Genomic DNA, 25854 nt, shown 5'->3' on the forward strand with positions numbered 1-25854 from the left:
TTTTCTTTATATTACAAAATAAAAGTTTTACTGAAAAAGTGTACAGTACTAGAAACCTCAACAAAATTGGAACATTACAGAGAGTGAGAGACTGCCAACAACAACGCGGGAGACATGTTCGTCTTTGCATATCTTAGCCTAGTTTTCTTCACATGAGATGATGGTACTACAAACTAAACTAAAATCCGTATTCTTAGTTCGATTTATTTCCCTAATTGTGTACATCTCCACAGTCAGCGGTGTAAAGTCATTATATTATAAAGAAACTATTATCAAGGGGTTTTGCCCTATGGGATGTTGGGCCAAGAAATGTTCCAGAGTTGTCCGGCAGAGCAGCAATAGCAAGAGTTCGTTCGGGTTCGGGTCGTCCGGGATCCTCCTCCCTCCCGCCTTCAGGCGGGGGTGCGGGCGGGTAGTTGAAGACAAGCGTGGTCAGTCCAAATCGATCGAGTGGGGATTTTTTTGGGTTGGATTTTATAAAAAAAGAGGTGAAGTGTGAATGCTTTTGATTTGGATTTTCTCAGTGGTTTTCAGCCGAGCCCTCCTGCAATAAACCGGGAAATCGTGGTTTTAGTTCGAAATAGGTGTGGAGATGCCGTAGACACTGAGCTAAAAAAGCTAATTGGAGTTGAGCGAAGGGGTGGGACACTTACTCAAGATCGATGCGGGAGGGAAGCGGTTTTCCAACGATGAGTCAAGACTTAGGCGGCAGCCTCCTCCTCCTCCTGAGAATGAGCGGGGAGGAACAAGTTTGAATGGTTGGGTTTCGAAGAAATCGACACTGACACAAAACACGACCAACAAAGCGTTTAGTTCACAGAATGATTTTTACTCGTTCCAAAATACACGTTTATTTTGAAGTCATAAATACATAGAGAAATATGGGAGGTTTTTTTTTTGTTCGACGACAGAGCGATAATAACACTAGACTGGCGCAGGGTTGATATCTAGTGACACCTCTGGTGGAGATTTCAGGAAGGGATTGGACATTTTTTTTGGGTAGATTAGGGACAGAAACAGTGTTAGGGGAGGGATTGGACTCCTTCTTTTCTTGTCGATTTCTCGTTCAACTCCACGGATCCGGCTACGGTTGACAATTGTACATACATATATGTGTTGCCTTCTTTTTTATTTAATATTTTTTTTAGATTAAAAAACAGACAAATAAAGATGAGTGCTTATGGATTTTAAGTGGTGGTAAGGACGAAGGTTTAGAATTAACGCACAGGAGATGCCTTATGCCTCGGCATCGACCGCTTCGGCCGTTACCTTGTCGCCCTTCTTGGACCAATCGGGTTTCTTCTGCTCGCGGGGAGAAAGTAAAAGAAAGGAAAAAGAAAGAAGAAATGTATCAGTTTTGTACAGTTCTCGTAAAGTTTGAACAGGAATGAGCAAATTTGTGTGTGAGTAAAATGCTGAAGGGTTTAAGTTGGATCGTCTTGTAGGGTGGGACTCGAAGCCGTGCTGATACTCGATCTAATCGATGGCTGCGCAGTCAAAATCTTCACGTGCTGTCACATTTGATTGGTGATATGGAAAAATGGCAACACTGCGTAGATAGATCAGTGGTGCCAAAACTTCGGTTTTTGAATCAGTTTAGATTTTTGCTGCGCAGCATCGATGGTTCCATACTCTACCTGTGAAGTGCTCTACTAAGACATACAATTGAAAACTGTGGTACGTAATGTTTTCGTTTTGCAATTGCAATTCACTCATTCAAGCGTAGCAGAGAGAAAGATTCTCAGGGAAGGGGTTCGTCACGGAAATGTCAATCCATTCAAAAGTCTAAAACTGACGTTGTTTACCTATTTCCACAACAAACACATGACTGGCTTTTCTGTTTCTGGGCGAATGTTACACCACTCAGTTCCGCGGAACTGACGGGCAGATACAAAACTCGTTTTCTTTTAATCTACTGAATCATACCAACGCAGTTGTTCCGTACCACGATGTTTTTATTTGCGAATTTAACGATTAGTTACTCTCTGCATAACTGCTGGTAGCGGCGGATCTAGCAGCAAATCAAGAGCATTTGCCCATTATTTGTTGCTTCTTTTGTTGTTGTTGTTAAAATTAACAATAATTGTCGAAACTAATAAATAGACACATATGGTTTGCAGTTAATTTTAAATATACACAAAAAATGGTAATTAAAAGAAAAGTGGTTTTGTAGTCCCCTCTACTTCTTCTGCCAGTCAGCCTTCTCCGATTTCTTAGCCTGCGGAGTAACAGAGAGAGAGAAAGAATGGTTTCGAGAAACGAAAACACGGTTAATGAACGTCGGTCGTTCAACTAGCCAGGCGTCTCGTCAAAAATCAACCCGTTGAGAACGCGTGGTATCTAGGGGGCGGCGGCCATTGCTGTTTCAAAAATGTCATCACAGCAGGCCTCTTGATGGCTGCTGGCAACTCGGCGGTTGCCACAAAACAGAACAAAAAACTTCAGTGCGCGGGTTGCTTGGATCGTTTGACGGATGTCAAAATCGAACCAGCAGCACCACCGTCAATGTCGGTACACTGAGACAAAAAGTCCCGTGCGGGTTCCGGTTTGTTGTGCTTCAAAAATCTGCGTTGCACCTTTCGCAAAAAGTGAGGAATTTGAGTGTGAGTGGCGAACTTACCTCCTTATCTTCCTCTTCCAGGGTGAATTCCTTCTTTTTGACAACCTTGAGCTGGTTGCGGAAGTTGAATTCGGCGGCCTTCTTCTGCAGCTTGGCGAATTTGTTCTCGTACTTGGAGACCTTCTTCAGCGTGGGCTTGACGCTGCGAGGGATAGAGATAAATGGGTTAGAACAGGGGTACACTGGGACAAAAGCGCACGGTGAAAACTTACAATTTACCGCGAAGGTCGTTGACTTGGGCGTTCAGGTCGGAAATCTAGTTGGTGATGAGAGTCCGGGCGAGGTAGCGGGATAGAAAACGAGAACAATTAAAAAGGGCGAACGATGATCTTTTCTGGGGGTTGATGTTTATGGGAAAACATTAAGAGGGAAAAACTAGTTTGAAATTTATACAGTGAGTAGTGGAAAATACAAGTATCGGAAATGTACAAGTGTTAGACAAGTGGTATTGGACTACTACTAGAAGACACAGCATTCGGAGTGAATTGTCACTCAAAAGTTAGATTAGGTTCCTTTTTATTTTATAGGAAGGTAGTTAGAGTAGTAGTTATCTTAGAATCTACATTAGTAACAGTGTTAATTGTGGTGAGTCGTGTTTTTTCGTGAAAGCTGGCAAAGTAGGGCCACCGGAAAGGGGAAAAACCCCGCAAATCACAGGTGCAGAAGGTCCAATCAACGGAACACCGTTCCGCCTTCCGGTGAACTACACTGGCGTGTTAGGTAAACAAGATAAATTTTACTTCAGTGTGTGTATTCTACGTGTTTTTAACTCAGTGTTGAATAAAAACAATGAAAGGAAAAACGAAAAAATACAAAACATCTACTACATTGACACTTTTTTTTATTGACGGATTGGTTGATTCGAATTTGGAATTTGGTAGTTGGTCGAACGGAGTAGCGTCACTTTCACGGGTGGGAAAGAGATGCCACAACAAGGTTGGAACAGTGAAAGAGACAGAGATAGAGTACAACAACAAATACACGGCCCGCGCGATGTTGATAAACAATTATTATTCAGCGTGGAGACAAATTGACGTTTATCGCAACAAGACACAGGACTGATTGCAATCAGGGTTCGGGATTTGTTTACACTGTTGTTTGTTTTGTCCGGAAAATTTGACAGTTACTAGGGTAACAAATCGACAAGGATTTTTGAGTGTTCAACTTGACGTTGTATGGAAAGGCACTTTTAGCTTGGTTTCGATGGATTTAGAATTTGTTGACTGATTTAGTTCCCGGAATGAACAATTGGTTATTTATAATTCTTTCTTAGTACGCAAAAAGGTGTGTGTACAATTTGACAGAAAAACAAAATGAGAAAGAGATAGTCGTCTTGTGAAGGTACTGCACAGTATGGCACATAAAGTGATTTCAATCGTTTTCTCAAGATATTAGCTAGATTTACTCAAATGAAATCCAAACAGAAAAGGACTCGAATGGGCTTGACACAGAACAAGTTTTCCCTAGCGGGTCGCATGTCAAATAACACATAACAACATTCAGATGTGACGGGTCTCGGGGTGTTGGTTAGTACACTGTAAAATGAAATTATAAAAGAAATCACAAAAACCACGTGCAAAACTGGGCTATTTTAGTTTTGTTTCGAGGTTTCCACTGGACGGATTTCACTTCGGAATGACAGAAGGAAAAGGGGAGAAGAGAAGCGAGAAACAAAAATGAAAACAGTAATGAACAGATAATAAACAAAACGAACGTTAGATAACGAGAGGGGTTATGTTTTGGACAACACGGTGGGAAACGTTTTGACATAATCTTTTATCGGCGGCAACATTGCAGTAACTGTCAAATTCCTGACGGTGGATCGTTCGAAATTTACTGTTTTGACAGCTGCGGTCGCTTTGGATGTGGATCGGATGATAGGAACAAGGGTCAAATAGATGAAATGATGATAGGTGACGGCGGCGGCGAAAAACGGTTACAGTTCTCATGTTTTGTGCCATACTGTCTCTAGACTTTCAGTTGATTTTCTTTTCTGTCACTAGTTGGTCAACAATATTAATAAACAAAACTAAGTAGCAAGCTATAGGCTGAATTAGGGCTGAACACCGATTGAAACGATCGTTTCCTAACGACGGAATAGAGGTTACATTACCGGGGGAGAAACACGCGCGGGCAAATCGTAGAGATAAATTAGTCTTTGTTCTAGCCGGAAACATTCTGACAGCTTTCTAAAAGTGTTTGTATTTTTCTCCGTTTTTCCTGTCACTTGTGGAAGGTATTTCCATTTGATTGCTTTGCGGCCATCTTTTCATTTAGAGGTGTCAAAAATTGTGTTGCTGTTGTCACAGTTACGGCAATGTTGCCGCCCACATGCGCTTGTAGGAAGCCACGTGGTCCTTTCGAGAAAAGAAGTGGCATGTGCGAAAAGTGTAGTTGTAATGTGAGTTTAAAATTCATTTTTACTTCACTGTATGATACAATGGTTTGAAAAAAGAGCTTGTTTTACACGATTCACAACGGCTTGTTCGATTGCAAGAGTTTGGTTAGTACATAGGACAGAAAGGATAGACTGAAAGTGAGAACGAAGAATGACATGCAATTAGTTGACAGATGCAAAGCAGGCCATGACAGTTAAGTGCGCGATTGCCTACGACCCGATGCAGATTGCTAGGGAATTTTAAACAGTTTTGGGCGCACTGGCAGAGCTGTGAAACCGTTTTCGCGCAATTGCAATGCTCCTATAGCGCTACATATTTACAGCTACTCTACGGTAGGTACCATTCCACGAATCGTTCGACACGTCACTGGTGCGTCTGTTGGAAGTAGGAGGCCATGAAACAGTACCTGTCGAGCTACGCTTACTGTACACGTTAAAACCATGTTGCAAAACTTAGAGAAAAATCCTATGCAACTACGGTGTTAGTAAACAAGGTTCGAGGGGGAGGGGGTGGCAATGTTTGTCGCATTTATGTGTAACTATTTGACATTTGTCTTTGACGGAAAGCGGCTGTCAACTGGGGGGAAAACGCGATTTTACACCGAAACGTCATTCAAAAGTTGACAAACGATGCATCAAGCCGACTGGTTTGCTTGCTCCAGGTTCAAACTGTCAAAACGAACCACACCGTTCATCTTCTGTCAAACCTGTCGACCGCTGATGCATCGCAGCCTACTTTTGTCGAATGACCGTCAAAAAGATCGACTTCGCGGATTGGTTTTCTAGTGGTTTATTTTTCTGTTTGTGTGCGTGTGTCACACGGTACGAAAAAGACGATAATTGGTGTCAGTCGATTAGTCAGAAACGAAAACTCCAATTCAAAACATCTCGATTTGATGGTGGTGGTAATGGATTGATCTTGGCTTCACTTCCGATCCGGCCTGAGTGCTATCGGCGTTGTATATTTGAGAGCGTTTGAATAGAAGCGAAACAACTGGACTGCGCATCGGGCAATCGCAACTTCCGGATCGAATTTGACTAATTTGACGTTCGCGCAGGGCAGTGTTTACTAAAATTGAATTCATTTCAGCAGTGCCATTTAGAGCGATACACGAGTTCACTTGACTGATGTTTGAGCGGTGCTGTTTTTATCAGGGCGGCCATGAACACGAGTTCATTTTTCGTAAACACGGAGCTTCTCAAACGTCAAAATAATGAACTCGTGTAGAGGTTCATTCTACCATGAACTCATTGTTGTCAGCGTTATAACGTAAGATGCATCCGAATTTGACTTCCTAGCTGCATGAATAACAGTTCTTGCGTAACATTTGAAAAGGATCTATCTACATTGCGTAAACAAACATGTTTCTGTCTGTATAGGGCCTATCTGCATCCACCCACGCACGTCAACACACTTATCGGAAAGAGCAGTCTTCAAGCTCTCTGTTAAAGGTGTAAATGTGCGTGTGTGGATGCAGATAAGTCTCACAGAGGCAGAAACATGTTTGTTTACTATAAGTGTAGACCCTTTTCAAATGTTACGCTACAGTTCACTGCTTGTGAAAAACGAGTGAATACGTGAATTGCTCTATGTGGTCTCGTTTGACATTTGAATGGACTAATGTACGTGTTTACTCCTTTGACTTTTAGGTGAAGCCGTGTCATCTAGGTGGCCATGACAATGAGTTCATTTTCCGTAAACAAGGCACCACTCAAATCAGTACAAAGTTCGATGGGCGAGGCATATTGAAACCGCGGGTTGCTGCGATGCCAGTCTTGTTTTCTCGCTTTACGTGTCATTGTCCGCTTTTTTGCAAGTTCCCAAAAAAAACCGACTTGCAACGGACGCGATCTTTAAAACTTTCTAGACGGGAGTGATCGTCAACGTTTTTTTTACTTCTATTCAATGTTTGTTTTGTTTTAGTGAAATGCCAACGAGAAAACCAAGTGGTGATGAGGGGTCGATTAGAAACTATTTACTGGTTGTTGTTGTTGTTGTTGTTTTTTGTGGTTGTTTGTTTGGTAACGAAGTGATACGCAAACTTTGGACACAATAAAATGTTTGGAACGATTAATGTCTGAACTCGAGACGTCAAAAACAAAACTAGGAAAACGAACAAAATGAAAACGGAAAACTAAAGACAACAGAACAAAAAAAAAACGAACTTCAGATGAGTATAAATAAGAAACAGATTATTATGTGGATATGTTCGGCAGTACCTCCCAATCTCTTTTCCGGACTTCGAATTCCAAATCCCATTTTTGGCCTTCACATGTATACATACGGTCGAAATATTCTTTAACAATGTCTCTCAACACGTCTGCGAATGGGAAAACGAATGTGCAACACGGTCAATTCAAGTTTGTCTTTGATTTTTAATTATTTTTATTTATTTTTTTGACTGTGACATAGAGAGATAGCTTATGTGTGTGAGAGAGAAGGAGAGCGAGAGCGATATAGAGAGAGAGAGACGAGAACGTGGAATATCAAAGAGGAATGTCAAAAGTGAACGAATCGCGTGAACACGTGGATTGGTGCTGATTGTTGTTCGAAGACTTTCGATCAAACGTTTCGATTGGAAAGTTACTTTCAAGTTTGTACACTTTGAGTGATCAGATAAATGGCGATTTGGGGCGAGTTGTTTCAAGGGGGAGTTTACTTTCAAATCATTCTGCGCCAGAGCTGGACCTGATCTGGAATGAGTCATGAGTCTGCGATTACGAAATGACACGATCGGTGGCGGCCATGTTTGCGGACGGTTCGAATTCCGACACGAACATCTCTTGGTTATCTTTCTTCAGCATATTTTTCATTTTTTTGCATCTGGGTGTAGTTTGATTGTATTTTGTATTTTTTTGTTTTCTTTTCTTTGGCTTAGGTTCTAGCGAGAGGTTAATCCAAAAAAAAATATGTTCGAGAATAAAAAATAGCAAAACAAAAATCTGCTCGTTTTAGGGGTAGTATTTGTTTCAGTGTGTTCTGTGTCAATGCCGATTGTACAGGGTTGGACTCTGTTCGGGCTCTGATTGTGGGCAGTTGGTGAACAAAAACAAAAAACGGGTGTCAATGTAAACAAAAAATGAACGGTTGATCAATGTGTTTGTGTATATGTGGCGTTTGTTTCGTTTTGTTTTTTTTTTTTGTTTGGTTTTAATATTTTGTATGGCAAACTCGTAAAAATTTTGACAAGTCTTGTGGAAAATTTTACCTCAAACTGTTTTAATTTTTCCCCTCTTTCTAAATCGTACTTGTCACCTTCCAAAAGAAACATCCTATTCCAATATTCGCGGACAATAGTTTGAAGCTCGGCTAGTGGATAAATACACGGAGGGTTTGAATCATTGGTAAGTAAATTCGTGGTCAAAAATCTGTTGACAGGTGGATCAAAAATGAATTTTGGAATGTGGTAGTAGATTCTGTTTTGGATTTGGATCTGTTTTGATCGATGATTCAAAGTTTGGTAGCTTTTTTCCTCAGAGTGCGCCCTCTGTTGGTGGAACTTGGTTATTGAAGTTTGTGTTCGGGATCGACGTGTATGATGTGTGCGTGTGTTTGTGTGGCGGCAGAAGTGTTCAGGGCCGGATTTCGCGCTAGGGTCGTTTGGGAGGAATGTTACCCAATCAAAAATTGGTGTTTTAGAGACACAAAAATCGAAGCAAATCCGGTTGGTTTAAGTTCGGTGTTTATCAAGAGACAAAAGTTCGTAGCAAGGCCTGGCACAAATGATTAATGAAGCTGCTGGGTCAATTCAGAGATTCAGCAACAGATAGTAGACAGAGTGAAAAAGAGGAGCTAGAAGAGGAGGAGCAGGAGGAAGAGTGAGAAACTTCGTTATTAGCGCACGTGAGAAGCAGCGGCGCAACGGCAAGCGCTCTGAGGCGGCGGCGGCAGTTACGGCGGCTACTGTCAGACATTCTCTTGTTTCAGTTTTAGACGGCGGCAGTGTTTATATGGTGAATACTCGTTTCATCTATCAGTGTGTATCAGTAGTACTGGTGTGAATGTTTAGGAGGCGTTACTCTTCTCGTACTCAAGACCATATAAATGTGCCGTAGGCAAAACGATTCGCAATGGTAGAAACAAAAACAAAAAAATCGATTCTTGCCTCGAGGTCCTTCCTAGCCACTTCATACTCATAATCAATCTTTTCCGCTTCCAGGGTACAAATTCTTTTGTGGTATTCTTTGCATATGTGCTTCACACTTGCTACAAAAACAGAAAGGGGGAAATTTTGACAACAATTTTAGACGGTTCCCAATTTTCCGCAGGCAATAAGCGTTCGCTACCACTACAGAAGCCTATCGCTTTTGCTCAGTTGATTGATCGATTGATTCAAGCCGGATGGTTGGGGAATTGATTAGCACCTATCGACCTCAGAACCTTAATAAAACTCCTTCTCCTAAAAAGTTACTCTTGATCCTATCGGTTTAGTAACAACAATTACACAACATCAAAAAACAAATAGGCAGATGACAAAAATAAAGAACGTTAGCAATCCAGGGTGGTGTTTCGTTTCAGTGTAGCCACTGAACGAGGGGTCGCCCCATGGTGGATTGTCGTCATCCGATAACAAAACACAAAAAGTAGATCGGGCAAGGCGGTGGTTACTAGATCTGGAAATTTTTCTTCCACAAAAAAAACTGAGGAAATCAAGCTGAGGATTACGGAATTAGAAACAGAAACAGACAGTAGAGAGAAGAGCTTTCTGATTTCATAGAAGAACAGTTAGGGGTCGTAGATAGTTTCTCCTACAACACTTGTAGAGTCGTTGAACAGAGATAACAAAAAAAAAAAGAACAGAGTGACAGTGACAGTGAGTTTCAGAGAGAGACAGAGAGAAAGACAGAAAGAGTGTGGTTTTGTTGTAGTAATGCTGCTATACCTCGAAATCTTTCCTCTTCACTACATATTCAAGGTCAAACTTCTCCTCTTCCAGGGCATTGATTCTGGCGTGATAGTCGCGGAGGACTTTCCTGATTTGCTCTGAGTTGGTGGTTTTGGGCGGTGGTGGAGGGGAATGGCGGTGGGGTAATGTAGAAAGTGTGTAACATATTTTTATGCGAGATTTGGATGTGTGCATTTTTATTTTTGCCATGTGACGTGAGAAATGGAATGAGATTCAAAATGAACTGGTGATTCTTTTCAGTGTGTACACTATGGTCAAAATGGCGGAAAGAGATGGCTTTGAATGAGACAGAAATAATGATGCATGTTTCATTTCCCTGAGCGGAAAGCTCCCGAAACGTGAGCTAACCGGAAAATTCTATCAGCAACTCGGTAAATTGAACTACTATTTTTGGGGGGTGCGAGTTTTTCGAATTATGGCTAAAAATATGGCTACGGATTTTTTTTTAGAATGGGCGACATGATCAACAATACCTTCGTTGGCATCTTCGATGTTCTTGGGCTTGCCGCATCGCTCCTCGATGATGCGCCTACGTTCCGCTGCTTTACGCTCCTGTTCTTTCTTCAGTTCTTCGGCGGCTTTCTTACGCAACAACAACTGTTTTCGTGTGGAATGAATCCATTAGTTCGGTAAAAAGAATTCACAGCCAACTGTGCGCCACTCACCCTGAGTTTCTTCTTTCTTTCTGGAGTCATGAAACCCTTCTTGGCCTTCTTTGCCTTGGAGGCCTCCTCCATACGCTTGCGCACCTCAGCACGCTTGCGCTCGATTTCGGCCTGTTTGGCCTTCTTTGCCTCATCATCAGCCATGGTTGTTGTTGGGTGGTGTTAGGAGCTAAGTCTGTGACGAAAAAAAGAAAAAATAAAGTTAATACTAGATTCCGAGGTATGAATGGTTCGGTTTTCTTGCTTAGGTTCCGTTTCTGCAATGCTGCTGCTGCTGTTGCTGGTAGTGGTGATGCTAGTGGTGCTGAAATCTTGCAAAATTTTCTCAAACCTTCCTAACAAACATGTTAATGAGAAGTTTTTGGCACAGCCCTGAGCCATTACACACTAAACAGCAACTTCATTCTTTGTTCATATGCATCCCAAGAAACAGAGATAGCTGAATAACAGTGAATAACAGTTTCTTATGCCTAAGTTTGCTTAAGAAATGTTTGTTCAACTCTTATACAGCTACAATGTATGTTGGGATAATCTTAGTCACTCTTTGGTTTAGTTTGGTTATACTATTTAGCTATCCCTGCATCGTATTGCCTGTTCGGAGGCATGAAAGTATTCAAAAAATTAGTTCTTTTCACCCAACTTCGGGATATAGCGTGCTTCAAGCTAAATTAAGTTGATTTGTGTTTCAAACACTTACTGGTACACAGCGAAAACTGAAAAATTGCTGCGAAGAATCTCCAAGATTGTTGTCATGGATCCATCGTAGAACTACCAATAGTTTGCCATGAACTTCAAGAGTCTGTTCAGAATTTTGGAAAGAATCCAAAGGATACATGATCCAACGATGAGTGTCAAGTGTAACACACAGTCAAGAGAGATGGGATTGTGAAAAAGGTGTGTTTACGGTGTGGCTTCGGGATCAGTTTGGCTTTCTATTCCGCAGAATTGTTACTTGTTCTGTGGGTTAGTTGGTTAAAGCGCCGGTCTAGCGAATACGGAGTCGTGGGTTCGAATCCCACCAGAACGCGATTTTGTTTTACAAATTTCATCTCTCAGTTCTTCAATTTGCAACATGCCGAGTTTCGCCAGTATGTTTCAGACATACCAGCAAATCTGGTAAATGCCAGGAAAGGACAATATCCATCATTGTACAAGTGTATGTACCTGAGAATAGAGATGCCCTATACATCTATGATTTTGGAGAACGGATGATTTGGTATAAGAAAAACTTGTGTGGCTAAACCAGTTCTACAAAAAAGTCACAGAAAGACTGCCTTCGAAACATACCAATTAATGATGACATTTATCTTAAAAATTAGAGATACAGTGTTTTTTTCCTTGGCTTTCTTGTAGAACTGGTATGACTACACAAGTTTTTTCATATACCATATTTTCAAGTTCAGCTTCCTAAATGAGCCGTATGTGATTGAATCTAGATTTGTCGAAATTACATTTTCAGCACTGATTATAACACTCAACTATACGGAGCAATCGACGACATGCCATCATGCCCTATCAATTGTAATACATTTCCGATACACAGCAACGATTGATAATGGCAATATTAGTAGACAATTCTATCATTTTTCTGGATTCTTCCAAGAGATGGCTGTTTGATATCTGTGGCCCGATATCTGTGGCCCGTCTACATAACATCCAGTGCCTTGATGTCCTGGTATCAATAACTTGTTTATATGCGATATTACGTCCAAAAGCTTGGATGTGGCTTCTCTTTTGGTTAGGACTTTGTAGCGCATCTGCCCTGCATGTTTGGACGTTATGCCACGGAAAAGTGCATCATTGTATGGGATGAGTATCGTACCATAACCGATCGCGTTTGCTATTGTCTCGCACGAAACCGAAAGCAACAGATGCGCAGGTGCTTAGTATTATGTCGTTGTTCTTTCTCACCTTCAGTTCATTCCTGCGTAGAATGGACTACAAGTTTTTACTCCCCAATGGGGTGAAGACGCGCAGTAGGGTTTCTTTTATTACATGTTCTCATATAGAAAAGTGATCGGTTGTGTATGAAAGTTAGTGTTTATTGGTCCATTGTCAGATTCAATGTTGCAAATTTTCACCTCAGGAGTGCTGATAACGACTTTTCAATTGGGTTTTTATCACTTACGATTGAACTATGCACTGCTAATCGATGACCAGATGCAAAGAGCTGCCAAAACGAGCATGATGTAACTCGCAAACGATTTTGAACACATCTGACAATGCCACCGCACGCGCGCCCGAATAGTCTATTTTACGAAACGACAACAGTGTTGATATTGATATTAACACTCACGGGCTTGGGCGCAACCTCCTGTCAAACTTTCATTCATGAAATGAGCGATCAGCTGATCCGAAACGTCTCGTAAAATGGCTCATAGCCGAACACCTAATGGGTTGTTTAAAGAGGCTACCTTAACACGCACACATATGCAACATTCGCATATACCAACACTATACTAATAAAAGTTTTCGGCCGACGTTGCTTCGTGATAAGCTCATCGACATCATCGAAAGCGATCAAAAGAAAGGCTTAGCTCAACAGCGTAAAGGAATTGCCAACAAGGCTGATCAGTGTCGCCCAGCCATGATCGCATATACTTTTGTATAGGATGCTAAGTGGAGGCCATATGCGTACACTTTACACGCGGTTAAATGGAAACAAGTACACATATGGCCTCCACTTTAGCATCCTATTCTACATCATATACGACTTCGTGTTGGCTGGGGATTCTGTTCGAGTGCAATTCGTACGAGTGGTGGGTTTGGCAAAACGAAAGAGGATGAAAACGTATTGGTTGGCGCATGAAAATAGCATCATATCGCGAATGTTTTCATTAAATGGTAAGCTTGGTCAGAGCACATCACTTACCATAGGTAACTCCTAGATTGACAATGTACCTAACCCTACTAATAAAAAATCCTTCCCAAGCCAATCGTGGAGACACTGAGATTTTCGGTCTCTATAACAACGGTTGTCTTACTAACATAGAGCTTGCTGACGTTTATTCACCTCTCTCTTTCAAGCATGCAGGCGGGATAGGATTTGTTTTCATCGGGAAACCTTTCCTGATGACAACAAATCCTATTCCGCCTGCATGTTTGAAAGAGAAAGGTGAATAAACGTCAGCAAGCTCTATTCCCTTCCCTTCTCGGTTACCGTAAGGATGTGTTCAGCACCGTTATTGACATTACTTAAATTGGGAGTTCTCGAACTGTGCTCATGGAGAACGGTATGCTATTTTCAAGCCCTATTCATTGGTTCTTTGTACAATATCGATTGCTTTGGTCAATCACGAAATAACAACTATGAATTGTGCGGTCATCTATGCTCATGCATATGCTCATACAATGCCACGGAAAAGTGCAACATAGAGTCCAGAAGCATTATGGCTTCGGACACTACATATGATACTACTTTGTGGGGTTTCAGTCACCGTAGAGTTTTGTTTTATATCTTTGGTTTGTTGATACTACGCCCCTAGACTAGACTAAACTAGTAAAGTTGGTTCTTCACACTACATTGTTTTTAGATTCAGCACCCAAAACTGGCTAAATGCATTATTTACCTTGAAATGTGTATTTTTATGTTTTGAAATACACCATAATAAACGACATGGAATTATGACTCGTTTGCCCGTAACATAACCACAACATTTGGAGATTAAAAGGAAAAATTATGGCATGATACCATGCCATAAATACCTTGAATCATGACGATAATGTATGAAACCATAAGCCTTATTCGCGAAAGTAGTAGTTGTCATTTATGCTTTCAGTTTCAGTTAAAGCAGTGAATGAGTGATGATATCATGCCACATGTTCTCTAAAATCATGACGAAATTTATCACATAAATCATAAGCCTTATTTATTTTTTTTTTTGTTTTTTTTTTTGTATTTGTGAATTCTAACTTGATGCTAATTCTTCACACTTATTTATTAATATTGTGCTTGTTATTTACGCTTTCTTGATGGTTCTTTCCTATAGTTATATAATATAATATAATATAATATACCGAATCTAATTGCCATTTGTTTTTGGTGATTCTTAAATCTAATCACTCCTTTTATATTTAATAGTGCGAAAGGAATTGATATCCACAAAATAGTGATTGGAGTTAGGCGTCTCCGTGGGGAATAAAAAAAAATCGTTTCTGGGATGTATCAATTTTGCATATAACACAAACACACTGCTGTAGAAATTTTGAACTCAACTAGATTCTCTTGTCACGCTAAGGTTCTGAAAACTCAACACAACATACATCTAGTTGATCGTTAGTTTGGACTTAAGTTTTTAAAACTTAAAGAACATTTTGTTGTCGTACCGCGAAACACCGCCGATCAGAGAGAGGATGAAAATATAATAGCTTCACAGGTTTATGTAACAATTAGAAAGCTCGCACCCGTTTGTTTGATTTCATGACGCTGTTTATGGTTTTATGATTCTGAGTCATAATATTTGATAAACAAAAACAAGTATAATATTTTGGACATTCAAACTATTATTTTATGAAAAGGGTTGATGACACAGTCTACCGTGACGTTACATCGTTTTGATGTCTTGACAGTCAGATCATAAATACGACCGTAAATCTTTAATATATTTCCTCATTCAGATTCCTTGTAAAATTTACCATAACTTTGATGTTTTGTACATTTTGTTATCATTAGAAAGGTTTGTACATTATGGGAATGCGTATCGCTACGTTACAATGTTGTAACTTTAGCTGTTCCCATCCGTCCTAGGCGTTTATATTTCAATTTATTTATGTATATTTATATCGGTAACAGAGGAAAATTAGTTCTCTCTGTTACTAGTCACCCGCGAGACTCCTACACCAAAGGCAAGACACGTTGATCACCTTTGGCATGGTGGTTCAAAACATGTGTGACCATACTCCACTTTTCAAATGCTGCATTTTGCCTCACGATTTTGAGAGCACAAATCTGGAGATCCGTTAAACGATATACTGATAACTGATAAATAATAAAATTTGTGCTCTTGAAGTTTTGAACGAATTGAAAGGCCATTGTGACGGCCATCTTTGGTTTCTAACAACCTTGTCCTTCAGCGAAATCGTACATCTAGGTAGCCCAGTTCCTCAGCAGTAGAACACTGCATGATATTCTCAATTTAGTTTAAAATCGGAGTTAGTAAACCTGGTTCGCTATACAGCGTACCACTTCCGAAGTTAGGTCCGACGCACGGATCTGGAGAAAAATCCAACTTCGCTAGTCCAAAATTCCGATTTTCAACTGCACGGAGAATATTCTCTCTTTCAACTCTCTTTCTTTTTCACTCTTACAGAAATTTAGTAAACAATAAGACCTAGAAACGTCAAAATCTCACACAAAATTAAATCAATGCAGACCCTCATAAGGCAATCTGGCGTTCATCATCTTTCTCTCTCAAGCAGCAGCAGAAGATAGCAATTTTTTGTTTAATGTTTTCATAGGGAAACGTTTCCCTAAGAAAACAAACCTATGCCCCTCGGGAGCCAAAAAGAGAAAGGTGATTAAACGTCAGATAGCCTTATAGTAGGTGAACAAGATTGCAGCTTAGCTGCTCTGGGCACTGTAGATACAACGGTTTGCTACGATCGATCTAGATCAGTGAAAAGAATTGTCGGACAAAAGACGCACAAAACAAGCAACACAGAAGGCGCAGCGATTACTCTTTATTAGAGATGGGTAACTCACTCGCGAATCGACTCAAAGAATCGATTCGCGAAACCGAGTGAATGAGCCATGACTCTTTTCAAAAGAGTCACGATTCGCTGATGTTCATAACGATTGCGAAAAGTGTTAGTATGACTACGCACTTCATGATGATTCGATGCAGAACATTGCAAACTTTGACAATTAATTTTGTTTCCATACTACTATATTATATGACCGGCTCGCACCAGCGATTCGATTCTTCGGAGAAATTAACGAAAACCTACGAAGCCTGTATTTCACTACGTTATGCTCAGACGTTTGTGCAAATCGTCAATATACATACCATGCAAGTGAATTTTGTACGAAAAGAAGTTGTCTCACATCGAAACTATTCATTATAGTGTGTGTAAATTTTCATACTCGCACCAATACACTCTTACACTTTTACACAAAGGTACCACCTTAGCTCACCAGGCGGCGGTGCCGTCGGTGACGCTATCCGTTAGTATGGGAAAATAACAGAGTTGCATGTCTTTTTGATAAAGTAATCTTCGCTACAATCAAGACTGTCGTTAGATCGTTTTGCAGTCTTTGGCATATATTTTCTGCACATTGAAGGCTAAGTATATTTTATTGACATTGATTCCAGCTAAATTTGAGCGCCTTATGAGAAAAAACCAAAAACGTAAGCTTTCCCATACTACCAAATCCCATGTAAACTAACATACGCAATACACGAATTTTGCACAGTTAGATTGTATGCTTAATGACAAGATTGTTAGAGTACAACGATGGCCGCCTTTCATTCTACTCAATATTTCTGAAGCACAAATCTTGAAATCCATCAAACAAATTGATCTAAATATGCTACTCGTTACTTGTTTAATCGCAAAGAACACCGAGTATAGCATTTTCAGATCAATGCACTTGCCGATTCTTCGGTTTGTGCTCGAGAAAGTTCGAGGAAAAATGCGTTATTTTGAAAGTAAACGCTGGTGATCTTCACCTTTGAGGGAATGAAAAAAACTTGATGACTCACCCATTATACATGCACTCATCTGGGCGTTTTTGGTGATGATAAATCTCAAGGGCCATTCAAAAACATTTATTTTTGGGAAAAGGAGTCTGATCAAAGTTAACGCTTCATAGACATTCAAAGTCCTGCGATTAGTATCATATCGGTGTAACTGCAATAATTGATTTCTCTTTATTGGTTTTCACTTCGTCAACAATTTGGCCATCCATTCTTTTTTTATTCAAATGGGATAACTTGCAACACATTTTGACTTTGAAGCAATATCATTGATAATCTAAACATTTGAAACACACTGCAAAGCATCGTGTACACTAATTACCACGAGTAGAATACTATGCAGTACTTGATTTACCAAAATACTCTCTCTCTCTTCTCTCTTCTTGGCGTAACGTCCTCCCGGGACAAAGCCTGCTTCTCAGCTTAGTGTTTTATGAGCACTTCCACAGTTATTAATCGAGAGCTTCCTCTGCCAATGACCATTTTGCATGTGTATATCGTGTGGCAGGCACGAAGATACTCTATGGGGCTGTCCATAAACCACGTGGTCATGAGGGGTGGTTGGTTCGGCCAATGACCATTTTGTATGAACAAATAAAAAAATTTGTATGGACTAATGACCAAGGCCCCCCCCCCTTGAAAAGTCCCAAAAAAATGACCACGTGGTTTATGGACAGCCCCTATGCCCAAGGAAGTCAAGGAAATTTCCTTAACGAAAAGATCCTGGACCGACCGGGAATCGAACCCGTCACCCTCAGCATGGTCATGCTGAATACCCGTGCGTTTACCGCCTCGGCTATATGGGCCCTACCAAAATACGTTGCCACTTAATCCGGAGGTGCGAAATACATGGTTGTTGCAAGTTACTGCATCTGTGGGGTAACTTGCAACACGTGCCATGAAGCTAAGTTAGCTACCTCTAAACTGCACTAACATTCTAGTGCTTGGTCATATTATGAGTTTTCTATGTAATGCATGAAAAATACATTGTACTCTACCCCGTAACGTGGGTAGATCACCTTAGAATGGTGCGTTGCGGTGTAAGATCTACCAAATCAAATTTTGATCTTGATATTTACCGTATTTTTAAATATTCCAAGATCAAAGTTTGATGCTCTTTCCCTTGTGTTTTGTAGTATTTGTGTTTCAATGTACTGCTAATTAACATTTTATTTCAGCAGGATTCAGGTAAATGTATCGTACGATATAAATATTTTTTTTAAAATATGTAACTGTGGCGAGCGTATCAGCAATATGTAGCTTATATTAACATCGTACGTCAAATATTATTTTATATTTCAGATTATCAACCGAAGAATCTAGTAATTCAACCAAATGCCAACAAGATGACGGATGAATTGGGCAGACAACTGATTCGAAGCAGTCTAACAATGGTGTGCCTGAAAGTTAACCAAGCGTATCCTTTGGAGTTTACCCTTCCACTAACAACACCCAAATTCCCGTGACACCTAGGCCTGAGAGATCGTAGAGTTGTCTACATTTTTCATAGGTGTCCAAAACTAACCATCCTTTCCCATTCCTCAGCAGCCGCAAGGACGTGGCCAGGACAGTGCTCGACCATTGGAGGATTGCGTCAGTCTTGTCTAAGAGTCAGAAATTAGTCCCAAATCTTTGTGCTTTGGTTCGGACGGGAAGGAGGCAACCCTCATAACAGCGGTCTAGGACTGTACCACCTACGAATTTGTGCGACTCGCTTAATGCTAATGCTAATGCTCATGCTAATGCTGCTAAAAGAAGTTGTCTCACATCGAAAATTGACATTTTCTTCAAATCCCGGAAATGAGTTACTGAATCGATCAAAAGAGTCGACTCTTTTTTTTTAGAGTGAGTCGGTAGCGATTCACTCTCAAAATTGAATCAGTTTTCCCATCTCTACTTTTTATCCCAACCGGTAACAGATAATGACATGATGTCAAATATTTTTGTTGCAGACAAAACGGAAGCTGAATTTGTTGCGACCTTTTCATTTCGTGAATAATTGAACAGGGTTGAAGTGTTTACCGACTCGAAGATATCGCTCGAAAATTACAATGCAAGACCTAAAAAAAAACTCGTGATGTGCGATCTTTATACTATTCTGTTCATTTGGGGCAAACTTATGTCGCATTGGCTGGATTGTCGCAACAAATGCAGGTTGCGACATTGTCACTATTGTTGCGCGATGGTTGAATTTTGATTCACTGATCTAAATACCTTCACTTGATTCATGCCATGCTACTGATAGCAGCCTACAACGTTACAATCACAGTATTCCAAGCAGACGCGTTTGGGACGAGGATAGCGTAGCATAGTCAAAAGCCTCCTAAATATTCACGCTGCCAGTGAGCCAACTATAAAGCAGGGCATATAATCCAAAAGATATACCGGAGAAGTCAGATCAGAAGTAAAGTTCTTCACAAGTAGATTGTGCGACGTTTAAAAGGTGGAATGCTAGCAATCGTTAGAAAACTATCCAAGATCATCATGTTGATGCTCCGGATTTGTGTCTAAAATATGCGTATTGTGAAATTGTTCTTAGTAGGTATACATTTATTTCTTCCTTAGCATGGGCGTCGTATCCCAATACAAACTTGCCACAAACTGATTTCCTCAGAGTGTATTTTCACGCATTTCATGAGTCCCACCAGATCAACATTAGAAACGTGGTGTTTTAGATTCATTCAATTAGTTCAGATCAAGAACGTTGAATTTTGAGCCTACATCCCTAATAACTAAACTAAATATGCTGTATTTTACGTACACTAAGTACAACATGTTTTCGTTCACTGGTGTGAGCGTGATAAGGAGTGTGGAGTAATTATAAAGGGTGATACGGTCAAAATTTGGTCACACAATTTTTTTCATAACTTAAGACTGCGTACACCAAAACAGCTAATTTTTGGACCAGTAATGCTACATTATATGTAGCTTATACCATAAAATTTTCATCAAAATCGATTGAGTATTGGTTGATATATAGATAAAACCATCGACCTACCTTTTTAAAATTTTGTACAAAGGCGCTCCATAGTAAATTTTCGGAAATTTAAGGTCAGTAAAGCACAATTTTGATTATAGAACTACCAATACTGCTCCGATTTTTATCAAAATTTTACAGCATAGTACTATTATGAAAATATGTTCTTAGTAAAATTTTGAGCCATTTTGTATGAATACTTTAAAAGTTGTAGCAGTTTGAATATGAAAAAAACTGACCGGGTGCCACCTAAGCAAATATAACTTTTTAACTGCTGCATCAAATTGAATGAAATTTTTACACAACATTTCGATATGCATACTTCACATGCAGAAAAATTTTCATTGAAATCGGTTAAGTATCTCTGGCTCTATAAATAAAACAGTAAAAATGTGTGAATCCTCCTTGCTCAAAATTTTAAAATTGCAGATCTTAGGGTTCAACCATATCTCCGCAAATACTAGACCGATTTTGATGAAAATTTTATGGTACAAGCTACATATAATGTACCATTACTGATCCAAAAATCAGATGTTTTGGTGTACGCAATCTAAAGTTATGAAAAAAAAATGGTGTGACCAAAATTTGACTTGACTTGACAAGATTTGACAAAATTTGACCACCTAAACAAATATAACTTTGTAACGGCTGGATTAAATTGAATGAAATTTTTACGCAACATTTTGATATGTATACTTTACATACAGAAAATTTTTCATTGAAATTGGTTCAGTATTTCTGGCTCTATAAATAAAAGAGTAAAAATGTGTTCTTATTTTTTAATCCTCTTTGTACAAAATTTTAAAATTGCAGTTTTCAGGATTCACAATATCTCCGCAAATACTAAACCGATTTTGATGAAAATTTTATGGTATAAGCTACATATAATATACCATTACTGGTCAAAAAATCAGCTGTTTTGGTGCACGCAATCTCAAGTTATGAAACAAATTTTGACCGTATCACCCTTTAGAGATCCTTGTTGCACAATAGTTATTGATTGTTACAACACGAGTTCAAGCCTACCAAACACCGTATCTAACAAAATCCATGAACGGAGAAAATCAAAAGGGAAGTTCGCTGTTCCCATAGCAACTCATACATTGAGCATTTCGGAAACGTGAAAAATCCGGGTATTTTTTTCAAATCATCCCCAATGGAGAATGATACAAATAGTTCTCAACGAAATTCAGAGCCTCATATGAAAATCTCTTTTTAGTTTACATATGTTACATACGGTGTTTGTTAAAGTTAGGCTTGAGTTGTTCATTTATCCAACGGGGCTTGCCTAGTTGGATAAATACGACGAGTGCTGTAAAAATGAGTTTTGCAACGAGTTGCATACAGCATTTTTGGAAAAGCGCTGTTTGCAGTTCAGAAGGAATTTTTCGGCCTATCTTGATGCATGGGAAATTCCTTGCCTGAATCGCCCAAGAAACCGTTTTTCTTCGATCACAGTACGCAGTTGCGAAGAAATGACAGTTCAAATGGCAGTCACCGTGGAAAGTTTCTGCCAGGAATCGGTCAAGAAGTTTCTTGAGCGAATCCTTTCAAACAGCAAACTAGGCTAAAAATATCTAGTGAATTGTTCTATTATGCTAGGCCACGAAATTTGGATCAAGTAAGCCGTGTGATAACATGCTATGCCCGTCAAAGTTTTCCAAGCTCTTGGCGTGGAAACTTAAGTTGATTATCAAATAATTGCATTATGGTTCATAATGCAACCGCAATATGTTGCATTTTGAATTGTTTGGCATAGTGTGACAAAGTAGGACGTTATTGTACTGAAACGGTGAGTATTAAACGTGATTTTTAGTGCCGAGTTGCAAGAAATACTTAAAAATTCAAATATGCTGTAAAACTGTTGAACAGAATCGCAATTGAATTTCATTTCCGTCAGCCTTGTGATGAATTATAACTATGAATTTACCAACTAAACTATGAAAGACCTCAATGAAGGTCCCAAAATTACATCAGAACAGCTAGAAAAACACATTTTTGCATAATTCTACCACAACATAACGAAATAGTTACAATTTTTATTGACGAGTAATTGACCAATTAAAGAGTCGAACCCATACAGGTTTGCTTGGGTTCCTGCGCAGAGAAAAACCTGCTGCGAACTTTTGCCCCGCATTACTCTACGTGTCGCTGGCCGTACACAATCTAGCGCGATGGAATTTCAGGCTCGAATTAGGGTGCGCCCTGAAGAGGTTTGGGAATTTCGTCAGGTTTTTGACGTAAGTTTGAGTGTTCTTGTCAAACAATTATGCGGCATTTGTAGATGATTTTGCCAAATATGCTTATTGTTTATTCACCTTGAGTTTTATAAGAAATGCTTCAACTACAATCACCAAGAAACATTTCAAAGTGCATGTGAACCCTTGAAACCTGAACTACTTCTGGAGAATTTTCAAAGATGTATCCAGAATAAAACTCGCTTTTCTTCAACAAAGAAAATCAAAAAGAGTTTCCACATGATGGATAAATCTCAAGATTGAATGGTCATACTGTTCCTGAACTCTATAATGTTTCCCTAAACTTCTAATTTGTTTTAATCACTGTGTGATAGACTAGCTTATGCTAAAATTCAATTCACGAAAATAAAAAGATAAAAAAAGTTTCAATGTCTTAATTCAGATATAAATTTTCTTCTTTCGAAATGTTCTATGAGATTATTTTGTTTTGTTGTTTATTCTTTCTGGGCATGCACCAATGCACTATGAGCTGAAAAAATCCATTCTTAAACGTTCAAGTCTCCTATTACTTCTTATTCTGAACATAAACTCACCGTATTTAGTATAATACCTTGAAAACAGGAGAAAAAACATTGACATTTTTTGTTTTTGTATGAAAAAGAAGGCACATTTAGCTTTTACTTGAGACCCATTTTGAAATTTACTGTCATAGGGTATTTACCGAAGACACATTTTCACCAAAAAAAAAGAATGCATACAGCAAAATAGTTTCCGAGGTTGATGCAAAGTTTTTCTGCGTTTTTTTCTGCAATTTTCACGTAAATTATGCTTAAAATCATTATATTTCATTAGTAGTGAATGCTTTCTTTTTATTAAAATGTGCATCAAGTATACATGAGTTCAAAAATCAGCCTCTAGAAGTAAAATCTGGCTTTAGAAAGCATATTTCGCATCTGTAGTTCACTCTCAATGTAATTTTGAAATTGAAATTGAAATCATACATTCAAATTTCTCTAGTTTTCAATCTTCTGTGTTAACTTGGCCATCGTCACGCACCATGCGCCTCCATCGACATGCTGCGTACAAAATTTGCCAATTCTCGTACCGAGCGAGTAGGCTATGACTCATCGTTTCCTTTCGCTGGAAGCGCTAGCCCTGAACCCATCTGCCCCCGCCGTACGAATGTTTCTGCGGTGGTATTTATAGCCCCCCTCCACATATGTACTCCCATTTTTACGACTTGCAAACGCCTACCGCCGCTCGTCTCCCACTTTCACTTTTCCCCCGGTCGTCACCGCACCGGATGAACAAAAAGTTACATCGCAAAGAAGAATGGTGTGTCTTCTTGGGATCGCAGCTGAGAGCCGATCGGGAGTTGCGCCACCGTTTATTCGCCTCCTTCGTTCCAAGAACAAGTGGGTGCCGTGTGCGCGCACGCTCACCCGCCATGGGCGTAGGTGGTTGAGGGGCGAAGTTCACCCCCTCGTGCCCAACTGTCAACACGCATGCACACACACACGCAGATGTCGTCTCCATACACCCCCGCTCTAGTACGAGCGGGCGTCATTTTCCGTTGTCCGTTGTGTCATCTCTGTTCTTATTTGTGCACGGTTCGCGCATATTGGGCCCAAACGCCCCCCGTCGCCCGCGCGATCACCCCTCGCTCTCGCGGTGCACATTGTAAGCTCAGAGAGACTCCGAAGAACGAGAAAAAAAAAGTTCGTGCGGAAAATTCAGGTCTAAAATTACTTCACTCGTGTCTCGCGCACCGGGCTCCTTCGATCCACAAGTGTTCGTTCGGCGGCCACGGCGCGGCGATCCACCATCAGTCTGTCTGTCCCGTATGTGCGAGTGTATGTGTTTGACCGCGAGGGATCACGGAATGCGCCGGTGCGCGCGCGCATCACGACTCCCAACATCTTGCTGCCTTCATTTCTTGAGGAAAATTTTATTTTTATACACTGGCAAAACACGGCTGCCGTCACTGCGCTGACTGCCGGTGCGAGAGTTCAGGTCTGTTCGTTGAATATACATTTGCAGTCGACACGAACACGGCCGCGTTTGAACGGTGGCTATGGCTGTACATTTTCGCTTTTCTGTCGGGGGAGAGCTATTTTTGAAAATTTATATCGTTTCTACACTGGCTGAGTGAGAATTTTCACTTTGACAACACTTTTTCACGTCCGAACGCCTCCGTCGAGGTTCCTCATGCTGTACCAAGTCTGATTGCGAAATATTTGCACGTTGACTCACGTTCAAAGGCATTGATAAGGTTCATTTTATTGAGCAATCACAGTTGCCTTGCCAAAAGTCGTCACCCGTCGTCACTTCACTTAATGTCATGACATTTTTTCACCATGATATTCGTGATTTTTCTCCGATTGTTTCGTTCCATCACTATTGTTCCATTGTTCCTGTGTTTCCATTACGGGCAAAGAAGTCCCCATGTTGACCCACTAAAACACCGATGACTCATGCCATTTACCAAATGTCACCAAAACCGGAATCGAATTCCTCGTTCCTGAGACAGCGAGCAGAGAGTATGATGTAATGTCACTTAGTCCGTGTTCGTTCTTCACCGTGATCGTTCAGATCGCACACCGTCACGCAGTCACACACCGATTGCATTCCCATTTATGGTCATAATTCACGAAAAATGGCGAACAGAGCTTTCCCCGATCACTACCGAAATTCTCCAAAACCTCCGCACCGACTCGCCGTAGGATTCCACAATCAGGATCGCCGATATTCTCAGCAACAGCTCCACCAGCAACAACAGCAGCAACGATCGCAGCAATCCGGAAAAACCGCACCAGCAGGGATCAGGCACCTCCCAGGAGCATCCCAGGAATTCCAACTCACCTCAACTACAGAAAAAAAGGAAGATTGAATCACGCAAAACTCTCGGATCTCGGAAAGAATACTGATCAATCCGAAGAATAAAGGCTGACTATTTTCACTGCAACAATTTTGGCCCGATCACGGGGGCTCTCGGCTGCGAGATCACGACGACACGATCATCGGTAGCGACGACGACGACGACGGCCCACACGTACACACGCTCGCGCACACACGGGGCGGTAGTCTCGGACGGATTGCGCCTACACAGAAAATTTTCCACCTCTCAACCCATTAAACCCACCCACCACACCGTTCCACCAGTAAGTTTTTGACCATCGCCGTCGTTCTGCTTCTGTGCGTGAAAAAATGGGGACCCCTAGGGGGAAAATTCTCAAAATAACCACCGTACGCGTATACGTATGTTTCTTGGTTGTCGTCTTGTCGTCGATCGCGCGCGCACAGACGGAATGAATGAAGTCATCCTTTCGAGCGACTAGGTGGCAGATTGGTTTAGGTGGGTTTAGGTGAATCGTTTCGCTATAGGTATTGCACC

The 25854-nt window shown here is 40.5% G+C and overlaps 1 protein-coding gene across 10 annotated transcripts; it reads right to left on the reverse strand.

Annotated features, from left to right (window-relative positions):
• Positions 1 to 25482, reverse strand: LOC115253670 (troponin I). Of its 10 annotated transcripts, none has more exons than XM_029855619.2 (9): positions 25323 to 25482; positions 10591 to 10765; positions 10399 to 10522; positions 7239 to 7339; positions 2833 to 2876; positions 2621 to 2762; positions 1270 to 1302; positions 654 to 725; positions 1 to 544 (listed from the first exon to the last, which is right to left on the reverse strand). In XM_029855619.2, the coding sequence occupies exons 2-8, from the start codon at positions 10732 to 10734 to the stop codon at positions 702 to 704; spliced, it is 612 nt and encodes a 203-aa protein (XP_029711479.1). In that variant the 5' UTR covers positions 10735 to 10765; positions 25323 to 25482; the 3' UTR covers positions 1 to 544; positions 654 to 701. The 10 variants fall into 10 exon arrangements, with proteins under 10 accessions (XP_029711479.1, XP_029711480.2, XP_019558631.1 ...); XM_029855620.2 differs by lacking the exon at positions 7239 to 7339 and adding an exon at positions 8228 to 8328; XM_019703086.3 differs by lacking the exons at positions 1 to 544; positions 654 to 725 and having other exon boundaries at positions 809 to 1302.
• Between the last annotated feature and the right edge of the window lie 372 nt (positions 25483 to 25854).

Source organism: Aedes albopictus, chromosome 1, assembly GCF_035046485.1.
Source record: "Aedes albopictus strain Foshan chromosome 1, AalbF5, whole genome shotgun sequence".
Classification (NCBI taxonomy): Eukaryota; Metazoa; Arthropoda; class Insecta; order Diptera; family Culicidae; genus Aedes; species Aedes albopictus.

Bases quoted from the DNA above. Each gene is read 5' to 3' on its own strand.
- LOC115253670 (XM_019703086.3), bottom strand. From the start codon at position 10,734: ATGGCTGATGATGAGGCAAAGAAGGCCAAACAGGCCGAAATCGAGCGC. The intron at 2,877-7,238 runs GTACTGCCGAAC...ATCACCAACTAG, and splicing joins TCCGGAAAAGAGATTGGGAG to ATTTCCGACCTGAACGCCCA. The intron at 2,763-2,832 runs GTAAGTTTTCAC...TATCCCTCGCAG, and splicing joins AACGACCTTCGCGGTAAATT to CGTCAAGCCCACGCTGAAGA.